Source organism: Notechis scutatus, unplaced genomic scaffold (genome assembly GCF_049901735.1).
Source record: "Notechis scutatus isolate UNSWTSFEM ecotype Mainland unplaced genomic scaffold, rNotScu1.2 NSCUCTG95, whole genome shotgun sequence".
Lineage (NCBI taxonomy): Eukaryota > Metazoa > Chordata > Lepidosauria > Squamata > Elapidae > Notechis > Notechis scutatus.
Genome location: NW_028263134.1, coordinates 1 through 23,665, shown reverse-complemented (window position 1 = coordinate 23,665; position 23,665 = coordinate 1). Strand labels below are relative to the sequence as shown.

Sequence of the window (23,665 nt, the reverse complement as noted above, 5' to 3'; positions counted from 1 at the left end):
ATGAATTCAGAAGGTTTCTCTATGGTGTCACCAACCTTCCTGAGTTGAGATGGTCCCCTCTGGACAAGGAACACAATCATAGCAGCAAACTGGTTCTCCTTCTCGAACTTTCTTGACAAATCCTGGCTGACATTTTTCCACACATTTGGACTGAGGGAGAGACTGGAAAGAAAAAGAAAAATGCCAAAGGAAAGAGGTTAATCTCACCATCTATGTAACATGGAGGTAGACAGAAACATTAGCCAAGTAATCTCTGGGCTTCGGATAGAAAAATATGAAATCCCAGACAACTTCCAAATGATTGCAGGAATACACTTGCAGGCGGATGCCTCATTTAGTTCCTCCTTTTTCTTTGGGCCTTTCTACTTAATAAAGTCTGGAGGGATAAAATGAGAAAAAAATTAAACATCAAGTCACACTTAGTTCCTCCTCATAGTGTAATTCACATGCATTCCTCCATTCTTCATATATGCGTGATTTTAAAATAAGATATCCACTTATTTTAAATTTTAGACTAAATTTTATTGTAAAAGATGTATTACATTTCTATTCCATTTGTGAACTTTATCAAGATTAACTGACTAATTAAATGATTGATTGATGTATATTTTATACATCAATCCATTTATTTAAAATTGTATTTATTTTTAATTAATTTAAAATACCACATTTTTTGGAGTATAAGATGCTCCAAAGTATAAGACCCACCTACCTTTTGGGGAGGAAAAGAAGAAAAAAAATCTGCCTCTGCCTCCCAGCAATTTGCCTCCTTGCACCAAACAGCATCAGCACAGCCAGATCAGCATAAGCAGCTGATTGTCGGTTGGATCGGCCTCCCTACCATCAGTTGTTTCAGGCTTCAGGGATTGACATAGCTTATTGCTGTCTCCGCGTGCCCCATTTTTGAGCCATTCCAAGTGGCAGGAATCAGAATGGGCAGAAAATGTAGCACATGGAGGCTGAAAAAGTGTGTCTTATACTCCAAAAAATGCAGTAAATTAAAACTGTGATTAAAAAAGAAACATCTGATTGGTAAGATGTACAATGGTTTCTTCTGGATTGCAAAACTCCTTTTTGAAAACAGTTCAAAATGATCTCCTAGTTAAGATACAAAGAAAAATTCTTTACAAGTAAAGCCTGTCAACTTTAAACATGATGTTCCTCATCTGTATATTTATTTGATCAATTTATACGGCTGCCATGCTGGTTAATTAAAAGTAAAACTGACTAATTTCTAAAATTAGAGACTAATTTCTAAAATGGAGGTGAAAATGTGTCCATCAAAAAGGGTGAGTCGGGGATCTTCCAATGCACCACGTGGGGTCATGAGTGAGAGCTCTGTGTGGGAAAGTGATATACAGCACAAGGTATCCAATACAAGGTACCCGATACAATTAGGTGACAAAAGCTAACAGGGAAATGCACACCTATATTCATTATAAGTTTGGAGACTCCCAGAGTGGCTTAAGATAGTTAACAATCGAAATAAACTTTAGCATGAAAGGCAGTGGTGGGATTCAAACAAATTTACTACTGGTTCTGCGGGCGTGGCTTGGTGGGCATGGCATGGCTTGGTAGGTGTGGTGTGGCTTGGTGGGCATGGCAGGGAAGGAAAAGTCTCCCTTCCCTTCCCACTCCTGGGGAAGGTAAAATCTCCCTTCTCTTCCCATTCCTGGGGAAGATTACTGGAAAATCCCATTCCCTCCCCACCCCACTAACCTGCTTTCCAGCTCCGTTCTCTTGTGCAGGGCAACAAAAGAAGACCCAGCCAATCAGCTGGGACTCGGGAGGCAGAGAATAGATGGGGCAGGGCCAGTCAGAGGTGGTATTGGCTGGTTCTCTGAACTATTCAAAATTTCCACTACCAATTCTCCAGAACTGATCAGAACCTGCTGAATACCCCCTCTGATGCAAGGGATTTTCAGATGAAGGGCACTCTTAAAAGCCAATGCCAAAACCTAAGTAACATTTCCCTTGAAATAGTTCTTTATTAGTTCTGATATCAGGATTTTTTTTGCACTAAAGTTGTGTTTCAGTACTTCAGTTTTCAGGCCATTATTGTGGTGTGATGGGCAGCAAATAAATTTAATCAATCAATGAATAAATAAGCTCACATCAGACCAGTCATTGTTATATCATGTGAACTGAAAGCCTTGGACCTCCTTGATGGTCCTCCCCAACCATGAGCCTGCAATTTTGGGAGACCCCTGACTCCAATCAGGGCAAGATGAAGTGTCAGGGCTCTAGCATCCACCCCCATTCGAATGGGGCACATTCTCCACTGGGATACATCCAAAGCCAAGTGTCATCAATCGTGCTTTCCAGTAATAATCTTGCATGCCAGAAGCTTTGGCCACCTAGCAATTATCTATGAAAGCATTTAAGGAATGTACCACTTCTCCCACTCCCTTTTTGCTGACAACTCTAAAAGACCAGAGAAATATTTGCTTATTAAGGTTATTTCCCACTGGGGTCAACAAGACTTCCATCCAATTTTGATTCCATTTCATCAGATTGAGCCCAAACTTGAACTCAGGTCCCGATCCGCAGAATTGCCTTCACCTTTGATATTTGAAGAGAAGAAATTAGTGAAACTGAAACTAGTAACACCAAAATCCTCAGCATATGAGGCAGTAGTGGGATCCTACCTTAGACACTACTGGTTCAGTGGGAGATCGTGCACTTACGCGTACCCCTAACATATGCACCCCTAAAAGCCAATCAGCTGAGAGGGTAAAGAAGTGACCCTCCCACCCTCCCATGCACTTTTCAGTCTTTTATCCTCTCAGCTGATCTTCGGAGTATTGTTTTCTTCCTCTCAGTTGATCCGAGGCATTTTTTTTTGCTACAGGTAAACCGATCCAAACTGGTAGCATACCACCACTGATATGATGCCCCCTCTCTCCGGGTTTATGGAGATATTAAACTGCATATAAAATGGCAGAGATTTGTGTCCTAAGTAATAATCAGTCCAAATCGCATTTTGGAAATAGCTGAATCAGGTTATAACAGTATTCAGCATTATAGCATGTCTTGGTCAATAGATCTGAAAACTCCCTATCTGTCTAAGAAAATTATAGATGTTTTACTCCACACATTCAATTCCCAGTCAAGATTACCCACTCTTTTGACTAGATTTAGCCCACTTGAAATGGATTGTAAGTCTTTGGTGGACGGGGGGTTGTATCAATATTTTCCTCACCTTGTTCAGCAACTTTAGCTGTGACAAAACATCTTGGTTGATTATAATTCTCTGCCTTTCAAAACTCCCCAATTCCTTGTTGATGGGATCCTCCTTGAGCAGAAATACCCTACTAATGATCAGCAGATCTGTTGCTACGTCTCCATTTTGGTCCAAATACACTTTCAACAAAGAAAGATTGGACAATTCATTCTTCTTTAAATATGGATGGAACTAGAGTGGAAACAATGAGGAATTTTAAGAAATCTTGTTTTCTTACCTCACATCCTCTTTTTACATTTTAATCTTTCTTCTACAGTTGCTTCTAACCGGGACAAGACGGGAGAAAGTGATCTGGAATCTTGAAGGCTGCTAAGTATATATTGTTCCCTGTGAGAGTTACAAGCTGCGAATATTCTAAAGAAGAGAAGCAACCTGAAGTTAGGAGAAACATTGAGGACAATTAACCAGTAGAACACTTTCTTTCAGAAGTTGTGGGTGCTTCATCACCACAAGTTTTTAAGAAGAGAGTCACTTGTCTGTAATTGTATAGGCTCTCCTGCTTGAGCCAAGGGCTGGAATAAAAGTCCTCCGTGGTCACTTCCAGCTCTCTTCTTATTGATCTATACATTTAAGGATCAGAAATTGGATATCAATGAGTAGTTATTTAAATATGGAAATGGGCTGGGCAGAGGCATCTATAACCCCTTCAATCATTACTTCAAACCAACCTCAGAATTCAAGAGATGAGCTCAGTACTGGATGGGAATGGATAAATAATCTGGAGTTGTTTATTTGTCCTATATTGGGATTTGGGTCTATTCCACAAAAGAGCCATAGAAATCAAAACAATTCAAGATAGTAGACAGCTCCTGCAACATAGGAATCAATGAAATAAAAAGAAAACAACAGTGTTAGAACTGCAAGCAGAGGGAATGCAACTCCATCACATTGAAGAACTTACAAACGAGACTGACTCATAGGAGCCACCTTGAAAGGCAACATTTCGAGTGATGTTCTTGACATCGAAGTGACTATACCAATGTGATAGTTTCCTGGCATGTAATAGTTCCATGGTTTTCTCTCATTCCGGATCTCAAAATTTAGTGGGCACTTCATTCCAAGCTTCACAGAAACTCCCTGAGACACCAACACCATCAGAAGCAGAAAATCCATAATTTATAGAGCCAAATAAATCCCCTTTCTGTTTCTAAAGAAAAGAGACAAGAAGGATTAGAAGAATTCAAAACATCCTCACTTTCCTGATTCAGACAGGCAAACCAATCTTCACCTGAAAAGGAGAGAAAGGTACAGTCTGAAAGACAATATATGGCTGTCCCAAAATTTGTGCCCTACAGTGTGACCTGATGCATTTATTCTTTCTGATACAAGATCATTTCATGTTGCTTCAGTTAGATGTTTACATCAAAGTCAATAGAGTAGTAGCAGATGAGGACTGAAAACTCCAGGATGGTGATAATTATAATGAGAAAAACATTTTCTCTGGGGATTTTGAAGTTCTTCCAAGACTACATGTGAAAAGGGTAAGCTGGAGATTAACATTTAAGCAAAAAGTCACATATATATATATATCCCTGGGGGTATTGTGATCCTTCCTGTCAGGACATGTCCAGAAAGTGATGCTGGAGGAAAATAGTTCATTGCCCAAGGAATTGACTTCTGCTGTCTTTCATCATGGTGTCTTGTCTGCAGAGACTGCTGTGAAAGTTCACCCAGAGTTACAAAGTTTGATTAAACTCTACATCAGTGGTTCCCAAACTTTTTCAGTCCACCGCCCCTTGGTGCTACAAACTCATCCTCAGTGCCCCCACCCAGGGGTGGGATTCAATTTTTTAACAACTGGTTCTGTGGGCGTGGCCTAAAATTTGTGGTTGTTGCTTGGTGGTTATGCGACTGGGTGGGCATGGCTTGGTGGTCACATGACCAGGATGGGTCATGTGACTGGGTGGGCATGGCCAGGTGGCCATGTGACTGGCAAACCAAATACCAGAGTTCCTCGCTTAATGGCCGATTGCTTAGCAAGTGTTCTAATTTATGACTGACCTCCCCAGAGCTACTTGACCTGTTTTTCACACACACACAGAGAGAGACAAACACAAACACATACGCTAGCACTCCTTCTAACCCTGCTGGAGCAGGTGGTTGGACTAGATATCTCATTCACTTTCTCCTCCCTCCCTCCCTCCCTCCCTTCCTTCCTTCCTTCCTTCCTTCCTTCCTTCCTTCCTTCCCCTTCCCCTTCCTTCCTTCCTTCCTTCCTTCCTTCCTTCCTTCCTTTCTTTCTTTCTTTCTTTCTTTCTTTCTTTCTTTCTTTCTTTCTTTCTTTCTTTCTTTCTTTCCCTTCCTTCCATCTCTCCTCTTTCTTTGCCTATCCCTTTCTCTTCCTTTCTCTTCCTTTCTCTCCCTTTTTCTTTCTTTGCCTTTTCTTTATTTACTTTCTTGTCTCTTCCTCTCTTTCTCTTTCTTTCTCTCTTTCCGTCTCTCTCTTTCTCTCTCTATCTCTTCCCTTCCTCCTTCACTCTCTCCTCCTAAGCTAGGAGACCCACCTGAAACACACACACACTCTCTCTCTCTCCCAACAAGGTAGTCATCTGGCAGCATCGCTCATGACGAATCTCCCAGAGTCCCAGGGACCAGATGCGATTATCTGTTCATGCCCGATCACATGTTGCACAGAAAAGCTGGCAGGCAAGGCTTCTGGGTCCAACAAAGGGACTGCAGGTGGGACTTCCAGCCCTCCCTCTTTTGGGGAAAGGGCTGGGAACTTCAAGCGAGGCTGCAGCCTCACCCACTGCAGGAGCTGCAGGAGAAGTGAGCTGCAGGAAAGGTGAAAAACCACAGTGATTTGGGCTTTCCCAACTGCCTACAAACTTACCTTCCTCCCGCAGCTGGTGGGAGAGGGAAAGGTGAGACAGTCAGGGCAGACCTGTCACTACTCAGCTCCCCTCCAGCCCACATCTTGTCAGCTGCTGGGGGTCACAGCTGCTGAAGGGGACTGCAGGAGGCAACCAGGAAGCACAAGGCTTACACTACCTCCATCACCCTCTGCCAGGCACCCCTCCGAGCATTTTAGCTGAGTGCGGGCTGCCACTATGCAAGTTCCATGGGTGGAAGTTCCATGGGTGGAAGATCCACTCTCAAAAGGCTTGACTCACATCATTCTCACAGTGGCAGCCCGCATTCAGCCAAAGCACGCAGGCTGGTGGGCATCAGAGGGAAGGGGTAGCAGGCAAGGGGTGATGCAGGAGGCATAGCATCGTGCTCCCTGATCGCCCTCCCCAAAACCTGCCCCTAACAGACAAGACCAAGCAACTGTGGAGAATCCAGGTGGGACCCAAGCAGCAATGGGTCAGCCCTGGCTTGCCTTCCTCTCGGCCACCAACAAGCCAGGCACGAGGAGTGGGGGGGGGGAAGCTGAATTGTGCCCTGTGAGGAGCCCACCTCCAGCACTCCTCTGCCACCCCCCCTTGCCACTTAGCAACCCCCTGCCACCCCCCTTATATATATCTTCCCTAGTATTCATGTTAGGCTGACAGGTCTGTGGTATCCAAAGTCTGTTTCCCCCCCTCTTTTTCCCCCCAAGATGGGAACTTCATCAGCCCTTTCCCAATTCTCTGGTAGTTCCTCGATGCTCCAGGATTTTTGAAAGATATGGTACAATGTTTGTGATATAACATCTGCCAGTTCATTTAGAACTCTGGAATATAAACCATCAGGTCCCAGTGATTTATATTCATCAAAATGAGATAAACATTTTCTTGCTTATTTTAATTTTTATTTCTGGTCTGTCTTTCACAGTTAGATTTTTGGTAGGTTAGGCTATAGTTTCTTTTTGTGTGAAGACTGATGCAAAGAACAAGTTAAGCAGCTCTGCTTTCTCTTTACTGCCTGTTACTTCCTTGCCACCTACTCTTTTTAGTGGAATGGCTGTTTCCTGGACTTTTTTCTTATTATTTATATGTTGAAAGAAACTTACTTTATTGTCTTTGACTTTTGTTGTAAATCTTTGCTCATTCTGAGCCATTGCTTCAACAGATTCAGGCTAACTGTTGATATTCTGCCATATTTCAACATTTCCCACACTTCTTATAGTGTTTTCCCCTTTAGGATTTTTGTCCTCAAAATTTTGTTTAGGCTGTCGCTGAATTTGTTAAAATCAGCTCTTTTAAAGTTTAAGATGCTGCTTGGATTATATTGTATTGCTTGTGTTTGCATTATATCAAATTCCAATATGACTAAGTAAAAGATAAATGTATAATGCTTCTATAGAGAATCCACCTACTACTGGAAAGATCTCTAATTTATTTAGGCCATCTGAGATCAGCCAGAATGTCCAACTTTCCTCAACACACACTTGAGTTGCAATCTTAATGACAATCTCAATCACGTTCAGGCACTTTTCACTTTTATTATACAATTTGTAGATAGAGCATTTCCTTTTTCCTATTTCAAATGCCAATTTTCAGAGGAAGGCTGAACAAGATGGCTGCAGAAAGTTGACTTGCACTCTCCCCCAGGAAGGGATTGAAAGAATCTTGTTGCCAAAAACCAAAACTAAAACAATGGAATTTAGAGAGCATCCAACCTCCCCATACTTTTGGGGTGTATCAACAAGTTCCCATTGCATGAGTGTCATGTTTCAAAAACCTGAATATATTTTCTTGTGTCAAAAAAGTCTAAGGGCATTAGACAGATATGCTACTTTGGGAATTAAAAAAAAACCTCATTGGACATCTTGGAATTTTATAGAACAAGATTGGGGGCATTCTAAATGCTCTTTAATTATTTCAAGCAAAATCCTTGGCCCTCTTATGTATGGAGAGAAGCTTGGATCATCTTCTAGGTGTGGAATGATGGAAACTATTGAGACTTAAAATCCTCTGCCTCACATTTCTACATTTCTTCTGGACGTAAGCTGATCCTTTGTATTCAGGTCTGGCCTCAGGATGATAATATAGCACTTGGGGATGAAGATGCAGCCAAGCAGACCAGCACTGGAAGATAAGATGGAGAAGACCTGCACAGCCACCATGTATTTCCCTTTGGTGCTCAGATAGGTTGGCACAAAACTTATCCAGACACTGCAGAAGAGTAGCATGCTGAAGGTGATCAGTTTGGCTTCATTGAATGTCCCAGGGAGATTTCTGGCCAGGAAAGCCACAGTGAAACAGATGGCAGCCAGGATGCCCATATAGCAAAGTGTGAGGTAGAACATGACAACAGAACCTTCATTGCATTGCAGGATGATCTCTCCAGGTTGGGAGTGGAGGTCAGAGTCAGGGAAAGGTGGAGAAACTCCCAGCCAGATGGAGCAGATGATAATTTGGACAGCAGAACAAGAAAGGATGATGGAGTTGGCCAAGCTCTTCCCCAACCATCTCTTCACTTGGTTTCCTGGTTTTGTTGCTAGGAAAGCCAACACCACCATGATCGTTTTGGCCAGGAGAGAAGAAACAGCAGCTGAGAAGACAATGCTGAACACTACTTGCCGGAGAAGACAGGTGGCTTTTCTTGGTTGACCAATGAAGAGTAAAGGAGACAAGAAGCAAAGCAAAAGGGAGACCAGAAGGATATAGGAGAGGTCTCTATTATTGGCTTTGACAATGGGGGTTTCTCGGTATTTAATAAATATAATTAAAACAAGGAATGAGGATAAGGACAAGAGTATTGCAAAAGATACAAGGATGATGCCCAGATTTTCTTCAAAAGTCAGGAAGGTTATAATTTTGGGGATACACTGGATTCTGTCCTCATTTGGATATTGATCAGATGGACACTTGGTACATTTTTCTGTATCTGTGAATACCAAAATGCCATTCACATTTTAAGAAGCTTCTTGGGACAACAGCTGTACCAGAAACATTTTCCCAAGTGCATGTTTTAACATCTTCTCAGAATAAAATTAATAAGAATACGATTTTCTATTATATAAATATGTACCTAAAATCCAAGGAATTTGGGCAAATCTTAGGGACTGTAGGATTCCATGTTTAATGTGCATACCCTCCATAGGAACCTACAGTATTAGACGTTAATAATGAATTAGTTAATCTTTCTAGATACACTTCCTGAATCCTGTAGGATAGTAAATCTTAATATTCTGGACTCAGAAGATTTCTATTTTGTGAAATCTAGTAAGCTAGCAAACAAAGCTCGTCCTGCAAATAATCTGGAATGGCTATTGGAAACATTGGTAATATGGATGGAATGAGGGCTTCCCATAATTTAACACAACACATTGTGGATCAGTGATACCTTCCCATTGAGCCTATAATTAGTGTATTGCAATAATCCTTCCAATAATTATCCTAGTATAATTCCTCAAGTTTCAAAGATATCTGATGTTGCTAGAAGTTAATGTATAGAAGAACACTATAAATGGCTGACAAACCACACTCAATGGGTACTTTAATGTTACAATATTTGAGAAGCCACAAAGAAGGGGTCTACCTATGTTCCAAACCACCAGAAGGCAAGACAAGAAACAATGGATGGAAACTAACCAAGGAGCAAAGAAACTATAACTAAGAAGAAATTTCCTCACAGTTGGAACATTTAATCAGCGGAATGTCTCGCCTTCAGAAATTGTGGGTACCCCATTGCTGGAGGTTTTTAAGAAGAGACTGGACAGCCACTTGTCTGGAATGGTATAGAATCTCCTGCTTAAGCAGTGGGTTGGACTAGAAGACCTCCAAGGTCCCTTGTAATTCTGCTTTTCTGTTCTGTTCAGCAGGTACTGTAAAGCCAAAATTTAAAAGTGGCAGTAGTAAATCTTGTCCAATGTGCTAAGCACTTCTCTTTCTAACTAGTCCTTTTCTCAAGTTCCTTTTGCTATTCCTCCCCTGAAATAAATTGAGCAATTAGAAAATGAACAAGAAAACAGTTGAGATTCGATAAAACTTCTGGTTGCTCGTCATCAGAGTGGAATCCACAATCGTGCAGTTTCACTCTGAGCTCACTTGTTGGAGGGTCCCAAGTGGAACCGGAACCACTCTGGAGAGGTGGTGAAGAAAGGGGGAATTGCTTGGAGCATTGAGGGGAGCCACATCTCCCCTCCTTGTCAAGAAAAACCCTTCCAAAGACAAGTTGCAGTGGTGGTCTAAAATGGCCACCACGAAGACGAGAAGCAGTCCAGGAAACTAAGACTGTGCTGGAGCAGTGAAGTAGTGAGTGGAGTGTGAACGAGGCAAAATACATGGACTTTAAGATACCCTGGAATTACGAAACAAAGAACTATTTTGGAGGAAAGCGTGTGGAGGTGATGACCAGAGAGAGTGAGAAGGAAATTGGAATTTATAAAATTGGCTTGAACTATTGCAACAAACTAACTTAGAGGAGAAAATTCAAAGGAAAATATTTGACCACAAAAGGCTTGGAAATTAAATTGGATAACTATTGGACTTTTGGCACTAAATAGGCATAAGTAAATGCTGGAATTGAATGTGTTGAAAAGAAATAATAGCTAATAATTGAAATTAGTGAATTTAATAAAAGTGTTATAATAAAAAGGAAAGAGTGAAAGAAAGAGTGGAATGTGGAAATAGAACTAAGAGCACCATCTGATGGTACAGGAAAATTTTCAGTGATTCTTTGAAAAGTGCTTGGTCTTTCTAAAAAATTGGACTTTGGAATTTAAAAGAAAATAAGAGAAACTCCATCATAATAAAATAAAAACCCTGAAAAGTGATACTAGAATATTACAAGGGGAAAGATACTTGAAAACACTGTTTTGGAACCACCCGGTGACTTTGAGAAAAGGTTGGAAAAGGACCTAACAGAAGACCTGGAAATAAAGATTTATGGGCATTGATTGTTGAAAGTAAATATAAAAGACACTGGTTGAAATAACATACTGGATTTTTGGATTGGATATATTTATCAAGGAAGGGGGGGAAGGAGCAGACACAATGGGGGAATTACTTGTTGAAATAAGACTGGATTTACAAGTTATGAAGGAAATGATGAAAGTGAGTCTGGAAATGTGCAGCAATATATTACAGAAATTAGAAATGGCAATTCAGCTTGAAGAAGAACAAAGAGAACCAGAGGGGGAGTCAAACAAAGAGGGAACCAGTTTTGAAGATCAAGTGGAGCAACAATCATTTAAGCGGAGGGGGGTTAAAATTAAAACTTGTGGTTTGATGTGACAATGAAAGGGGGAATTGTTCGGAAAGTGAAACAAAGGAAAGGGAAAAAGCAGAAGAGGGAAGTACAAAAGAAAGATCAAGAGAGAGCGGGGGATAAAATAAGTTATTGGAATGAGAAATGGAGGGAAATAATAATGGGGAAAAAGGGAATTAAGAGAAAGGACCAGAAAATAAAGAGAAATAGGAAGCAAACAAGAATGAAAAGAAATTACATTGTTAAGAAGATGAGAGATAATGGGTAAAAAGGGATAGGGAAGGGGATTCCACAAGGTAATGTGTTATGATATATAAGAATAAGTATTGAAAGTAGGTAAGATTGGAACTGATATTTTTTCTCTCTCTCTCTTTCTTTTCTTGTTTTAAGGATTATCACTATATTAGATCGGAATTTAATGAAATAAACATGGAAATGGGAATTTACAATGAGAATATTATATATTATTGATAATCAGTGATGTATAAAACTATGAGAATCATTATGGAAAGATTAATATCAGTTTCTATAATTAATTGACTAGACTAATATTTTTGCAATGTATAGATTATCTATAAGGTGATTGAGAAAATACTATGTGAAATCTGATTTAAAATATGTGTATATCTGACATGTAGTAAATAGGAAAATATGGTTATTAAAGTAGAATGAAGTTGGTAAGCTCGAATAAACAACTAAAGGGGACAATTTTTGGAACTAATAGAATAAGGATTGATAAAATTGAAAATGTGACAGATAAAGGTAATATGGGTAATGAATATAGAAATGAGACAAGAATTTTAGATAATATTGTAAAGATAGATATGAGTATCCTAAGAAAAATGAAATAAGTTAAGACATGAACTGAAATTGGATGAAATAAGCTTAATGAATTTAATATCAATAAGTAATAATGTGATATGAAATTGAATAAATAAGATGAATAGGTAACTGTGATCATGTTTGTATTGAGATGTAAAAGCTGGAACCACACTACTTGCCAAAAGAGTGGAGGTTTTTTTACTTAAAAAAAATAAAAAAATTGAATAATGAAATTATTATGTATGTTTAAATAATATGATGATTGGCACTAGAAGAATGCACTGAAATATTGAATAATTAAACAATGAAGGATTATAATTGAATGCAAATATATGTATCAAGAGATGTGATTAATATTATTATTTTTGTTTGCACTAAAATGTATGATGCATAGGTGCCACACTGTTTATGTATTGATGTGTATATGTAGATTAAAATAAAAAACTTGATTTAAAAAAGAAAAGAAAAGAAAGCAGTTGAGATTCAATCTGTCTTTTAATTTGCACTTTCATGAAAAGGCTTTGAATGCATTCATTACCTCAAGGCCTGCCCTTTTCTTTGGTGTGACCCACCTTCCTGAGTGGAAATGGTCCCCTCTGGACAAGAAACACAGTCATAGCAGCAAACTGGCTCTCCTTCCCGAGCTTGCTTGACAAATCCAGGATGACAGTTTTCCACACATTGCGACTGAGGCAGGGACTAAACAGAGAAACAAGGAATGACAAAGAAAATATTTTACAACTCACCATCCATGGAAAATAAAAGTTAAAACGTAAATTAGCTAAAGGGTCTCTGTCCTTCACTTAGGAAGTGTGAACTCTCTAACTAGATCCAAATAGTTCCAGGCGATACAACTGCTGACAGATTCTTCATTTAGCTCATCCCTTTTGCTTTTGGAATATCTCACTGATATAAAGGACTTTTCTACTGGATAAAGTTAGGAGAGATGGAATTAAGAAAAGATTTCAGCATTAAATGATAACCAATGGTTTCCTTCTCCTAGCTGTATTAAAATTTAATTTTCCATTCTTCATATATTTTCATGATGAAGTATTTGTATTAAATTATAGAATCAAATTTATTCTAAAAGACTTAGGAGGGAGTCAAGCTATTCTCCTGAGGGCAGGATAAGAAGCAACAGATGGAAACTAATCAAGGAGAGAAAAAACCAAAAGCTAAGGAGAAATTTCCTGACCATTAGAACAATTACTCAGTGGAACAACTTGCTCCAGAAGATGTGGGCACTCCAACACTGAATCAGAAGCAGAACCAGAATAGAGCTGGAAGGAACCTTCCAGTCCATCCCCCTGATCAAACAGGAGAACCTATATTATTTCAGACAAGTGACTATCCAGTCCCTTCTTAAAAACCTCCAGTGATGAAGCATCCACAATGTCTGAAGCAGCAATGGGATCATACCTATTCCACTACTGGTTTGGTGATCGTGTGTGCACACAGCTTTCCACACACCAGCTGAGGCCTGCAGTGCCAATCAGCTGAGAGGTTAAAGTAGAGAAAAGCACAGGGGTGGGTGAGAGGGCCGATCCTGCACTTGCTTCTCTCAGTTGATCGTCAGAGCCTTTTTTTAAAAACTACCAATTCATCTGAACCAGTAGCATAGCACCACCGGTCTGAAGGAAAGCTGTTCCATTGGTTAATTGTCTTCAGTGTTAGGAAGTTTCTCTTCGATTCCAGATTGCTTCTCTTCTTGATTAGTTTCCATTCATTGTTTCTTGTTCTGCCTTCTGGTGCTTTGGAGAATAAATTGGCCCTTTCTTCTTTTAAGGCAGCCTCTCAAATACTGGAGTACTGCTATCATGTCCCATGCCCCCAGTTCTTCCTTTCTCTAGACAAGCCAAACCCAAATCCTGCAACCATTTTTCATATGTTTTAGTCTCCAGGCCTTTCATCATCTTAGTTGCTCTTCTTTGCACTTTTTCCAAAATCTCAACATCTTTTTTGTAATGTGATGACCAAAACTGGATGCAGATGTGGTCTTACTAGAACTTTGTAAAGTGGTACTAATACTTCAAGTGATTTTTATTCTATGCCTCTGTTTATAAAACCAAAGATTGTATTAGCTGTTTTGGCCATTGCTACACATGACTAACTCATGATTAAGTGATTGTCTACTAAGACTCCAAGGTCCCTCTCATGTTTACTCTTTTGGAGCCAGGTTTCACCTAATCTGTACTTGTAACTTTGGTTGTTTCTGCCCAGGTGTAAAATTTTGCTTTTCTCCATATTGAATTTCATTTTGTTCATTGATTAACACTGGAACTTTTAAAGAAGAGATCCTGCCTAAGCAAGGGTTTGGACTAGAAGACCTCCAAGGTCCCTTCCAACTTTATTAATCTAAATTCTACATGTACTAAAGTTTTATTCTATTAGATTTATGAAAATATAATAAAACTGTGATGAAGAAAGAAGCTTATCACTGTGCAAAGGTTTCTTCAAAACTACATAAAACATTGCAAAGCTGCTCCCCTTTTAAATTAGTCGAAGATAGTCTCCCAGCTAAGATACATAGGAAAAATAGAGGAGTCAACCTTAAAAGAGAGGGCCCTTCTTTATTTGTATATATTTTATTTTATTTCTATTGCTGATGTCTTCGTCATGTGAGAATAAAACCAAAAGTGCCTAGTGTCTAAACTGTAGTTACATGATGGAGCGGTAAGGTCATGAAAACATGTCCCAATAAAGGAGGATATTTGTAGCTCAGAGTTGGAGTGAGGGGTCTTTGGTGCCCTCTGAGTTTGCTTGTTTTCCTGCAGATGTTTCATTACCTAAACTAGGTAACATCATCAGTGCAAAACATGCCTCTTAGAAGGTCAAGCACTTTTTGTTGCAGGAGATGAACATGAGTTTGACCCTCTGTTGGAAAGTGTTGTTTCTAAGGTCCAGATAGACATACCAGAGATCCTTCTGTTGAAGAAATACAATTAGATAACAACTGGCATGGAAAGACAGATCCACATTTATTATTAGGTGAATTTGGAGTCTCATTAATGTACTGATGCCTTCTATCATTAAGTGTTGTACCTTATGATTTTTGACGTATGTATCTTTTCTTTTTTATGTACACTTAGAACATATGCACCAAGACAAATTCCTTGTGTGTCTAATCACTCTTGGCCAATAAATAATTCATTCTAAGCAGTCTAAGAAGACTGAGATTTCTACTCCTCACATTCAATTCTCAGTGAAGGTCAACCACCTTGGTGAATTGACTTGGCCAACTTGAAATGGGTGCTTAGAATGGAGCTAGAGAATGGACACCAATATTTATCTTACCTTGTTGAGCAATGTTAGCAATGACAGAGTGTCTTTATTGACTGTAAATTTCTGCCTTTCAAAACTCCCCAGTAGCTTGTCACTGGGATCCAACAAAGGAAGAAGCACCCAACTTATGGTGTTCAGATCTCCTGTTATATCTCCATTTTGATCCAAGTACAATTTCCAGTGGGAAATATTGCAAAACCCATTCTTCTCCAGAAAGGGATGGAACTAGAATAGATAAATTGGTCAATCGCATATTGAAAAAAATATCTATTGAGAAAATATAATTGACCAAATTTGTCTATTGAAGGGAACATTTTAGAACACATCGCAAATAAACTGAACAAAGAAACAATCAATGAGATTATTCATAAATGCCTTGGGGGGGGGAAACAAGCATGGAGTTCTCAAGAAGAAATTGGCTAGACTAATTTTCTCTCTCACACACACAAAACACACACACACACACATATATACACAACACAACCTTTATTATTTTTACAAATAGCTCAAGGTTGCTAAGATATCCAACAGATTTTCTTCTTTCTAGTCTCCCCACAAAAATAACCCTGGGAGATTGTTTGGGCTTAGAGTAAATGACTGGCCAAATTCACCCAGATGCTTTCATGGTTAAAGCAAGATTGGAACTCACAATCTCCTACTATCTAGCTTGATGCTATATTATATTTGTAAATATCATTATACTTCCTTAATAGGCTATGTGCTTGCTGGTGATGGAACTAGATTTCACTAAAGTATTAGCAATATACTTCCTGAAAGAAGTAGAACATTCAGAACTGAACCAGTTAACCATAAAAGATCAGTCTCTCTTCCACTATTTGTTATAATGGAAAAACTGAGAAGTCATCTATTAGAGAAGCATTAATTTGGATTCCTCAGAGATGAATTGGGCTAGGTAGCTTCACCGTGTCCTTCAAATTTATTAACATAGAACTCTTAAGTTGCTATGTCAGCTTTGGAAGCCATATTAGAACCAGAAGCTTCCATGCTGCCACATTCCTGTGCCTGGGAAAGTAGGAGGGGGGGATTTTAGAGTGTTAGTAGTTAGACATATTAGCATTCTTCTTTTCGGTCAAGGTCATGTTATCCCTGCACCTGGAGAAGGAGTGGTTGAAGGGATATCTCAAGTTGGGATGGTTGGTGATTGGACCATGTGGTGGACTGATGGGTGCAGCGGTTGGGTTTTGGACTTTTGAATTACTAAGGGAAAACCCAGAACTCTCAGAATCGGATTTTCCCAGATGTGCCAGTACACCTACTCTAATAAAAGGGAACTTAAAGAAAATGCCTGTCTCTGAGTTTTTGATTGGAGTTGGGTTTTTCTGGAACCCTGACGTGCTAATCATAATGCCCTACATACAGCAGCTTATTTAAAATGCATACATTGTTTTAAAATTAGCATATATGTTGATGTTGTAGTTATTGTAGGGAAAGGTGGTATCTTGTCTTAATCTGTCAACCATCTCCAGCATGATACACACCCAGGAGGGCACCAAGTCTTCACCAGGTCTTCAGGCCTTAATGGAAGGTAAGAAGGGTGGATACAGATCTCACCTCAGGGGAAAAGATGTTTCAAAGGGCAGAAAAGGCACTTTTCCTGGACCTTGTCAGCCACCATTCCTTGACCAATGGGACCCACAGGGTATCCCTTCAGGTAGGGGTCGCAAGCCCAAGAGAATCCCAAAGTTGTAGACCAATTCTTTCAGGGGTAGTGCAACACTATTCAGAACTAAATATGTTAAATTACCAGATCTTGAAGATCCATGCAGCTAAAGCAGTGGTAGTATTCAAAAAAATGTTACTACCGCTTGGTGGGTTTGGCATGGCATGGCTTGGTGGGTGTGGTTTGGTGGGTATAGCAGGAGAAGGATACTGTAAAATCTCCATTCCCACCCCACTCCAGGGGAAGGATACTGCAAAATCCCCATTCCCTCCCCACTCACTAACCTGCTTTCCAGCTCCGTTCTCCTGTGCAGGGCAACCAAAGAAGACCCAGCCAATCAGCTGGGACTCAGGGGTTAGCAAATAGATGGGGCGGGGCCAGTCAGAAGTAGTATTTGCCGGTTCTCCAAACTACTCAAAATTTCCGCTACCAGTTCTCTAGAACTGGTCAGAACCTGCTGAATACCACCTCTGAGCTAAAGCCATTTGGTCTTGCTAGGATTCAGCCAAAACCCCTTGTCTCCTATCCTCACAACTTTATTCCCTAAGTGATTAGATTGGCCAGTCTGTTGGCCTTTGGAGTTTCATAGATCCTGGTAGGGACCTCGTACCTGCCATGGCTGCAGCCTTGGAGTCCCCAACCTCTCTTGGCCTTTCTTGCTTCTCCTCCTGGATCTAAAGGAATATGCGGCATTCAAGGCATAGACCAGAGTCTTAATAACACTGTGTAAATGGAGGTGGAATGGGATCCATATACTCCTCCATTCCTTTTCAGGCTCAAGAGGCATTTTCTGGGTGCATCTTTTCCGACTTTTGACAGAAAAAAATTGCTTTGAATAAGAACAATGAAAACACTGAGCTTCAAATTTTCCGAGGAGTTTGGTTCCCAAAGCATCATCTGTTGCCTTTTTTCCCCCCTGAAAAGCAAACGTCCAGATACTATGAACATATTTGTAAAGAGTCTCCTGTCTCATTATCAAATGTTCAATGGTTCCCATGATCCACACTTTCCCTTCAATGGGTCCTGGAATTCCTTCAAATGTTAAATGGAAAGAAAGAACTCTGTCCCAAATATTAGTATATTCTATGTAGTGGACAAACACATTGACTTGTCTCCACTTAGAGACAGCATCCAGGAGGGGTGTATGTCCAGCCACTGAGAATCGTTGTGACATAACAACACAAATTCCATTCCTGACAAGCACAGGTGTCAAAGTCCTCATGAAATTCTCTCCCTTCTCTGTGTATGAAGTAAAGAGACCAATCAAGGTCCATCTGAAATAGAGGAGCAGTTGGACAATTGCTGGAAACATAATCCCTTCTTTTGGGAGCATCCCATGGAAAAAAGGGAATTGACTTTTATCATTCAGAGCCTCTGAAACAAACGCATCACTGATCTGAAAAAGCAACGAAGAATGCTATGCTATATTTGGGGTCAGATCAAGCCCAAAACATTAGATTTTAATAAATCTAACTTGCTTCTCATGAACATATTAGAATAGTTTATTGTTGATTACTCATTAAAACATATCAAAGGACAGAACATAAAGGACACAACCTTATCAAGACTGTACATAACAATAAAATAAAAACAAGTTAAAAGAATAAGAATAAATAATGCATATGTGTGTGTGTGTGTGTTCTTAAGTTTTCACGGGTACTTACATGTATGGTATTCAGCTTTACTCAGGTATTTTCCCACGTCATTATAGTTGTGCTTTTAAAGTTGTAGCAACGTTTCGGCAGAATCTCATCTGCCATCATCAGGCTTCTGTATTGTGTTCGTCTGAGAGTCAGGCTGTGAAAGACTCTGAGAAGCACAAAGCTGAAGACACAAGCCTGAAGATGATGAATGAGACTTCATCGAAACGTTGCCTAGATACTTCCAATTTTACGCGGGAGAAAACCCAAATAACCAAAGATCCACATACAAATACCCGCGAGAACCTCAGAATAGTGTATACTGTATAGTGTATTCTGTATACTGTATAGAACACTATACAGAAGCCTGATGGCAGATGAGATTCTGCCGAAACGTTGCTACAACTTTAAAAGCACAACTACAATGACGTGGGAAAATACCCGAACAAAGCTGAATGCCATACATGTAAGTACCAAACTTAAGAATACACACACACACACACACACACACACACACACACACACACACACGCTATATAAAACTAGGTGGTCGGGCTTAGTTTTTGGGGAGAAAAATAAGGGGGGGAAATCTGCCTCTGTCTACCAGCATCCATCGGTATTCATCTGGCTAGCATCCTGTAAGTGTGTGAGAGAGTTGAGGGCTGTTTGGAAAATGAAACAGTATTTTCTGTGTGAGCAAGGGAGTCAGCAAGGAGCCTGGGCATGGCTTAGCTCAACTGTTCTGTAACTAAAGCTGGTTGCTGCTGTGAAACTAAAACTGAAGCTGAAACTTCTCTGCTTGTGTTTTGCCTTTGGAACAAATTTCTTTTCAGGTGGGGAGGGGGAGTAGAACTCCTTAGCATCAGAGCGTGTTAGTAATAATATATGAAATACTAATGCTCTGGTGGTCATTTCGAAAAATCCTATATTAAGGATCACTATAAATAGATAGTTGGTTTATTGTACATTCTGTAAAAGGGATTTAGTTAAACCTTCCATTACTAATCATTGTGCACAACTAATCTTGCTCAAGTAAATACCATACTATCCTGTTTGTACATTTTTGCATTGGAATTCTTGGTAATTTGGAGGGTCCATTTGTAGCAGCTTATCCATTTCATTGGGATGCATGGTGGCTCAGTGGCTTAAGGACAACCAAAAGTAGACCACACTCTGGTGGTTCAATCCCTGGTAGCACCATGGGATGGGGTGAACTCCTGTCAGTTGCCTCTAGCTCCTGATCTTTAGGCATATGCAGTTCAGGATCCTTCATTAACCCTGGTAAGTCATTAATGTGTAAACTGAATAAAAATGAAGCAAGTATTCTTACACCTTGGTAAACATTGATCTTTCTTTTTGAGCCTCCATTGAGCCCAAACCATACTCTCAAATCAGTGTTTGTAGAAAGGGCTTTGATCAAAGCCAATGGCCTGAGTTCTATTTCAAGGAAAACCAATTCCCTCCCTAATAGTTCTCTCTTCACTGTGTCAAATGCTGCACTAAGATGTATAAAGGAAGCAGCAATTGACATTTTTTGTAATTGGATGGTTCAAGACAAAGCAATTGCCAATAGTGAATCTACTCTGTCTAAAGCCTGATTGTCCTTCTGTAAGGACTGCACTTTTTATCTACCTACTCTCAACTCTCCTCAAGAAGAAACTAGCAAAATTTGACTCGCAACATCTGTTACCTTCTCAACGAAGTGGTACCTATTTATCTACTTGTATTCACATGCTTTCAAATTGTCAGGAGCTAGGACAAGGTTAGGAGCTCACTCCATTGCTTGGAGTCTCCAGCATCCAATCTTCCAGTCAACAAGCCCAACATCTTACCTCCTAGCCCACCGCACTCCTTGTAGACAAAATATGGTTAGATTTATGCCTCATTCACTGCATTCCCACTCACTTTGCCAGGTACAGAAACACACACACAAACCTGTGTGACTTTGTGGGCAGCTACTAATGTTGACATCTGGATGGAGATGTCCCTCTTAGCCCCATCAACAAGAGCCAAAAGATATTCCTTTCTTCCACAGCTGTAGTTGGGAACATTGGTTTCTCCAGAAGAGAGCATGTCCATCAAGGCTTCTGAAGTGCCAAGAGTGTTGACATAGTTGTCATGGATGTTGTAGCCTAGTGTGAGATTGTCCAGAAGCTGGGGGTTCTTGTTGATCATTTGAATGGCAAAAATCATGATTCGCAGTTTAAAATTATTTACCGTACTGTAAATAATATTCATCATCATCAACAGAATTTGTTTTTTCAATTTAATCCTCTTTGTTGCCACAAGCCTACTGAGACTTAAGGTAATACAGATCCAAAGCCAAGGGCAAATGATAGCCACCCATGATGATATGTATATTTTATGAGCATTGAGAAGATGGGATGGAGATAGTCTTCCACCACAGTTAAGAATCACAAATACATTATTATTTGTAGAAGTCCTAATTTTCATTTGCCCAGTAATCTGCACTGAAAATCATTCAATCATCAAAGTACAACCAACATAAAGTGAAAAGGTTGTTTCCTTAGCGACCCAGAAAAGCAACAGTAGAAAGACTAGAGAAAAGAAGGACTAGGGAAGACATGATAGCAGTATTCCAATATATGAGAGGCTGCCACAAATAAGGCTATCAACATTTTAAAAAAACCAGAAGGCCAGGACAAGAAACAATGGATGGAAACTAATCAAGGAGAGAAGCAACCTGGAGTTAAGGAGAAACTTCCTAACAGTGAGGACAATCACCCAGTAGAACAGTTTGCCTTCAGAAGTTGTGGGTGCTTCATCACTGCATGTTTTTAAGAAGAGAGTCACCTGTCTGTAATAGTGTAGTCTCTCCTGTTTGAGCAGAGGGCTGGAATAGAAGAACTCCAAGGTCCCTTCTATTCTGGTTCTGATTCTGATTCAGTGTTGGAGCATCCACAACTTCTGGGGGCAAGTTGTTCCACGGATTAATTGTTCTGACTGTCAGGAAATTTCTCCTTAGCTCTTGGTTTTTTTCTCTTCTTGATTAGTTTCCATCTGTTGCTTCTTGTCCTGCCCTCAGGTGCTTTGAAGAATAGCTTGACCCCCTCCCTAGGTATTTTAGAATAAATTTGATTCTATAATTCAATACAAATACTTCATCATACTTTAAAAAGATGGGTATATGAAGAATGGAAAATTAAATTTTAATGCATCCAGGAGAAGGAAACCACTGGTTATCATGTAATAACTTCCAGCTCTCTTCTTATTGATCTATACATCTAAGGATCAAAAATTGGATATCAATGAGTAGTTATTTAAATATGGAAATGGGCTGGGTGGAGGCATCTATAAACCTTTCAATCATTACTTTAAACCAACCTCAGAATTCAAGAGATGAACTCAGTATTGGATGGGAATGGATAAATAATCTGGACTTGTTTCAGGTTTTATTTGTCCCATATTGGGATTTGAGTCTATTCCACAAAAGAGGAAAGCCATAGAAATCAAAACAATTCAAGACATTAGACAGCTCCTGCAACATAGGACTCAATGAAATAAAAAGAAAATGACAGTGTTAAAACTGCAAGTGGAGGGAATGGAACTCCACCACATTGAAGAACTTACGAAAGAGACGGACTCATAGGAGCCACCTTGAAAGGCAACATTTCAAGCGAAGTTCTTGTCATAGAGGTGACTATACCAATGACATGGTCTCCTGGCATGTAATAGTTCCATGGTTTTCTCTCATCCCGGATCTCAAAATTCAGTGGACACTTCATTCCAAGCTTCACAGAGACTCCCTGAGACACCAACGCCATCAGAAGCAGGAAATCCATAATTTATAGAGCCAAATCAATCCCCTTTCTGTTTCTAAAGAAAAGAGACAAGAAGGATTAGGAGAATTCAAAGCAACCTCACGGGCAAACCAATCTTCACCTGGAAAGAGAGAAAGGTGTGTTCTGAAGCACAATCTGTGGCTGTCCCAAAACCTGTGCCCTACAGAGTGATCTGGTGCATTTATCCTTTCTGATACAAGATCATTTCACATTTCTTCAGTCAGATGTTTACATCAAAGACAGTCAATAGAGTAGTAGCAGATGAGGACTGAAAATATTGGATGGTGATAATTACAGTGAGAAACAACTTCTCATCTGGGGATCCCAAACTTCTTCCAAGATTCCATGTGCAGAGGGTCAGCTGGAGAAGAGCATGTAAGCAAAAAGTTACAAATATATCCCTGGGGCTATTGTGGTCCTTCCTGTTAGGGCATGTCCAGAAACTGATGTTGCAGGAAAATAGTTCAACACCCAAGGAATTGACTTCTACTGTCCTTCATCATGCTGTCTTCTCTCCAGAGACTGCTGAGGAAGAGTTATGAAGTTTGATTAAACTCTACATTAATGACACAACTTTAGTCTTTCCTGTCTTCTCATATTTTTCTTTTCAATGACATCTCCATAATCTCAATGTCAACTCACAAAACATTTCAATGCCTGTTTTAGAGTTGCCATGAACAGGAGGGGGGGATTTAAAGGAGCAGTGTGGCAGTTTAAAACCAAAAATGCATTCCATTCTTATCTTACAGAGATTGTAACTGAGGCAACTGGGTATTCTGGGCATGAAAATCCTCTATTGGAGAGCATGATTGATGACATCTAGCCCATGAATGTGTTCTGTTGGACAATCTGAATTATGATACACCCACAGGGATGGGGGGAAATAGGGTCATAGGTGATCGTAAATTACGTGTCTCAGACAGCTTCACAGAGGCCATGCCAACATGTTTGCTCCTAATAAATCCTTTTAAGTTTTTGAAGCTTGGCTCAAGACTCATGATTTAATTAGGGCAACTGCCGGAATCCTAAGACTCCATTAATCCTAAATTGGATCTGATTTTAAAAGTCTTTGTGCCTGAAGTGATATTTCTTTTCCCATCTGTTCTAGAAATAT

The 23,665-nt window shown here is 39.9% G+C and overlaps 1 protein-coding gene across 3 annotated transcripts; it reads right to left on the bottom strand.

Annotated features, from left to right (window-relative positions):
* Positions 1–7,644: 7,644 nt before the first annotated feature.
* Positions 7,645–23,115, bottom strand: LOC148128615 (vomeronasal type-2 receptor 26-like). Of its 3 annotated transcripts, XM_087948716.1 has the most exons (7): positions 22,340–23,115; positions 20,684–20,969; positions 17,719–18,504; positions 15,440–15,652; positions 12,718–12,844; positions 8,883–8,998; positions 8,395–8,712 (listed from the first exon to the last, which is right to left on the bottom strand). In XM_087948716.1, exons 1-7 carry the CDS (start codon positions 22,549–22,551, stop codon positions 8,479–8,481), a joined length of 1,974 nt encoding a protein of 657 aa, XP_087804842.1. In that variant the 5' UTR covers positions 22,552–23,115; the 3' UTR covers positions 8,395–8,478. The 3 variants fall into 3 exon arrangements, with proteins under 3 accessions (XP_087804841.1, XP_087804843.1, XP_087804842.1); XM_087948715.1 differs by having other exon boundaries at positions 7,645–8,998; XM_087948717.1 differs by lacking the exon at positions 17,719–18,504 and having other exon boundaries at positions 7,645–8,998.
* Positions 23,116–23,665: the final 550 nt, after the last annotated feature.

Coding starts and splice junctions, on each gene's coding strand:
- LOC148128615 (XM_087948715.1), bottom strand. CDS start 22,551: ATGGATTTCCTGCTTCTGATGGCGTTGGTGTCTCAGGGAGTCTCTGTG. Junction 12,845..15,439: donor TGCTAACATTGCTCAACAAG/GTAAGATAAATA, acceptor TTCTCTGTTTAG/TCCCTGCCTCAGTCGCAATG. Junction 8,999..12,717: donor GACCATTTCCACTCAGGAAG/GTGGGTCACACC, acceptor TGGTATTCACAG/ATACAGAAAAATGTACCAAG.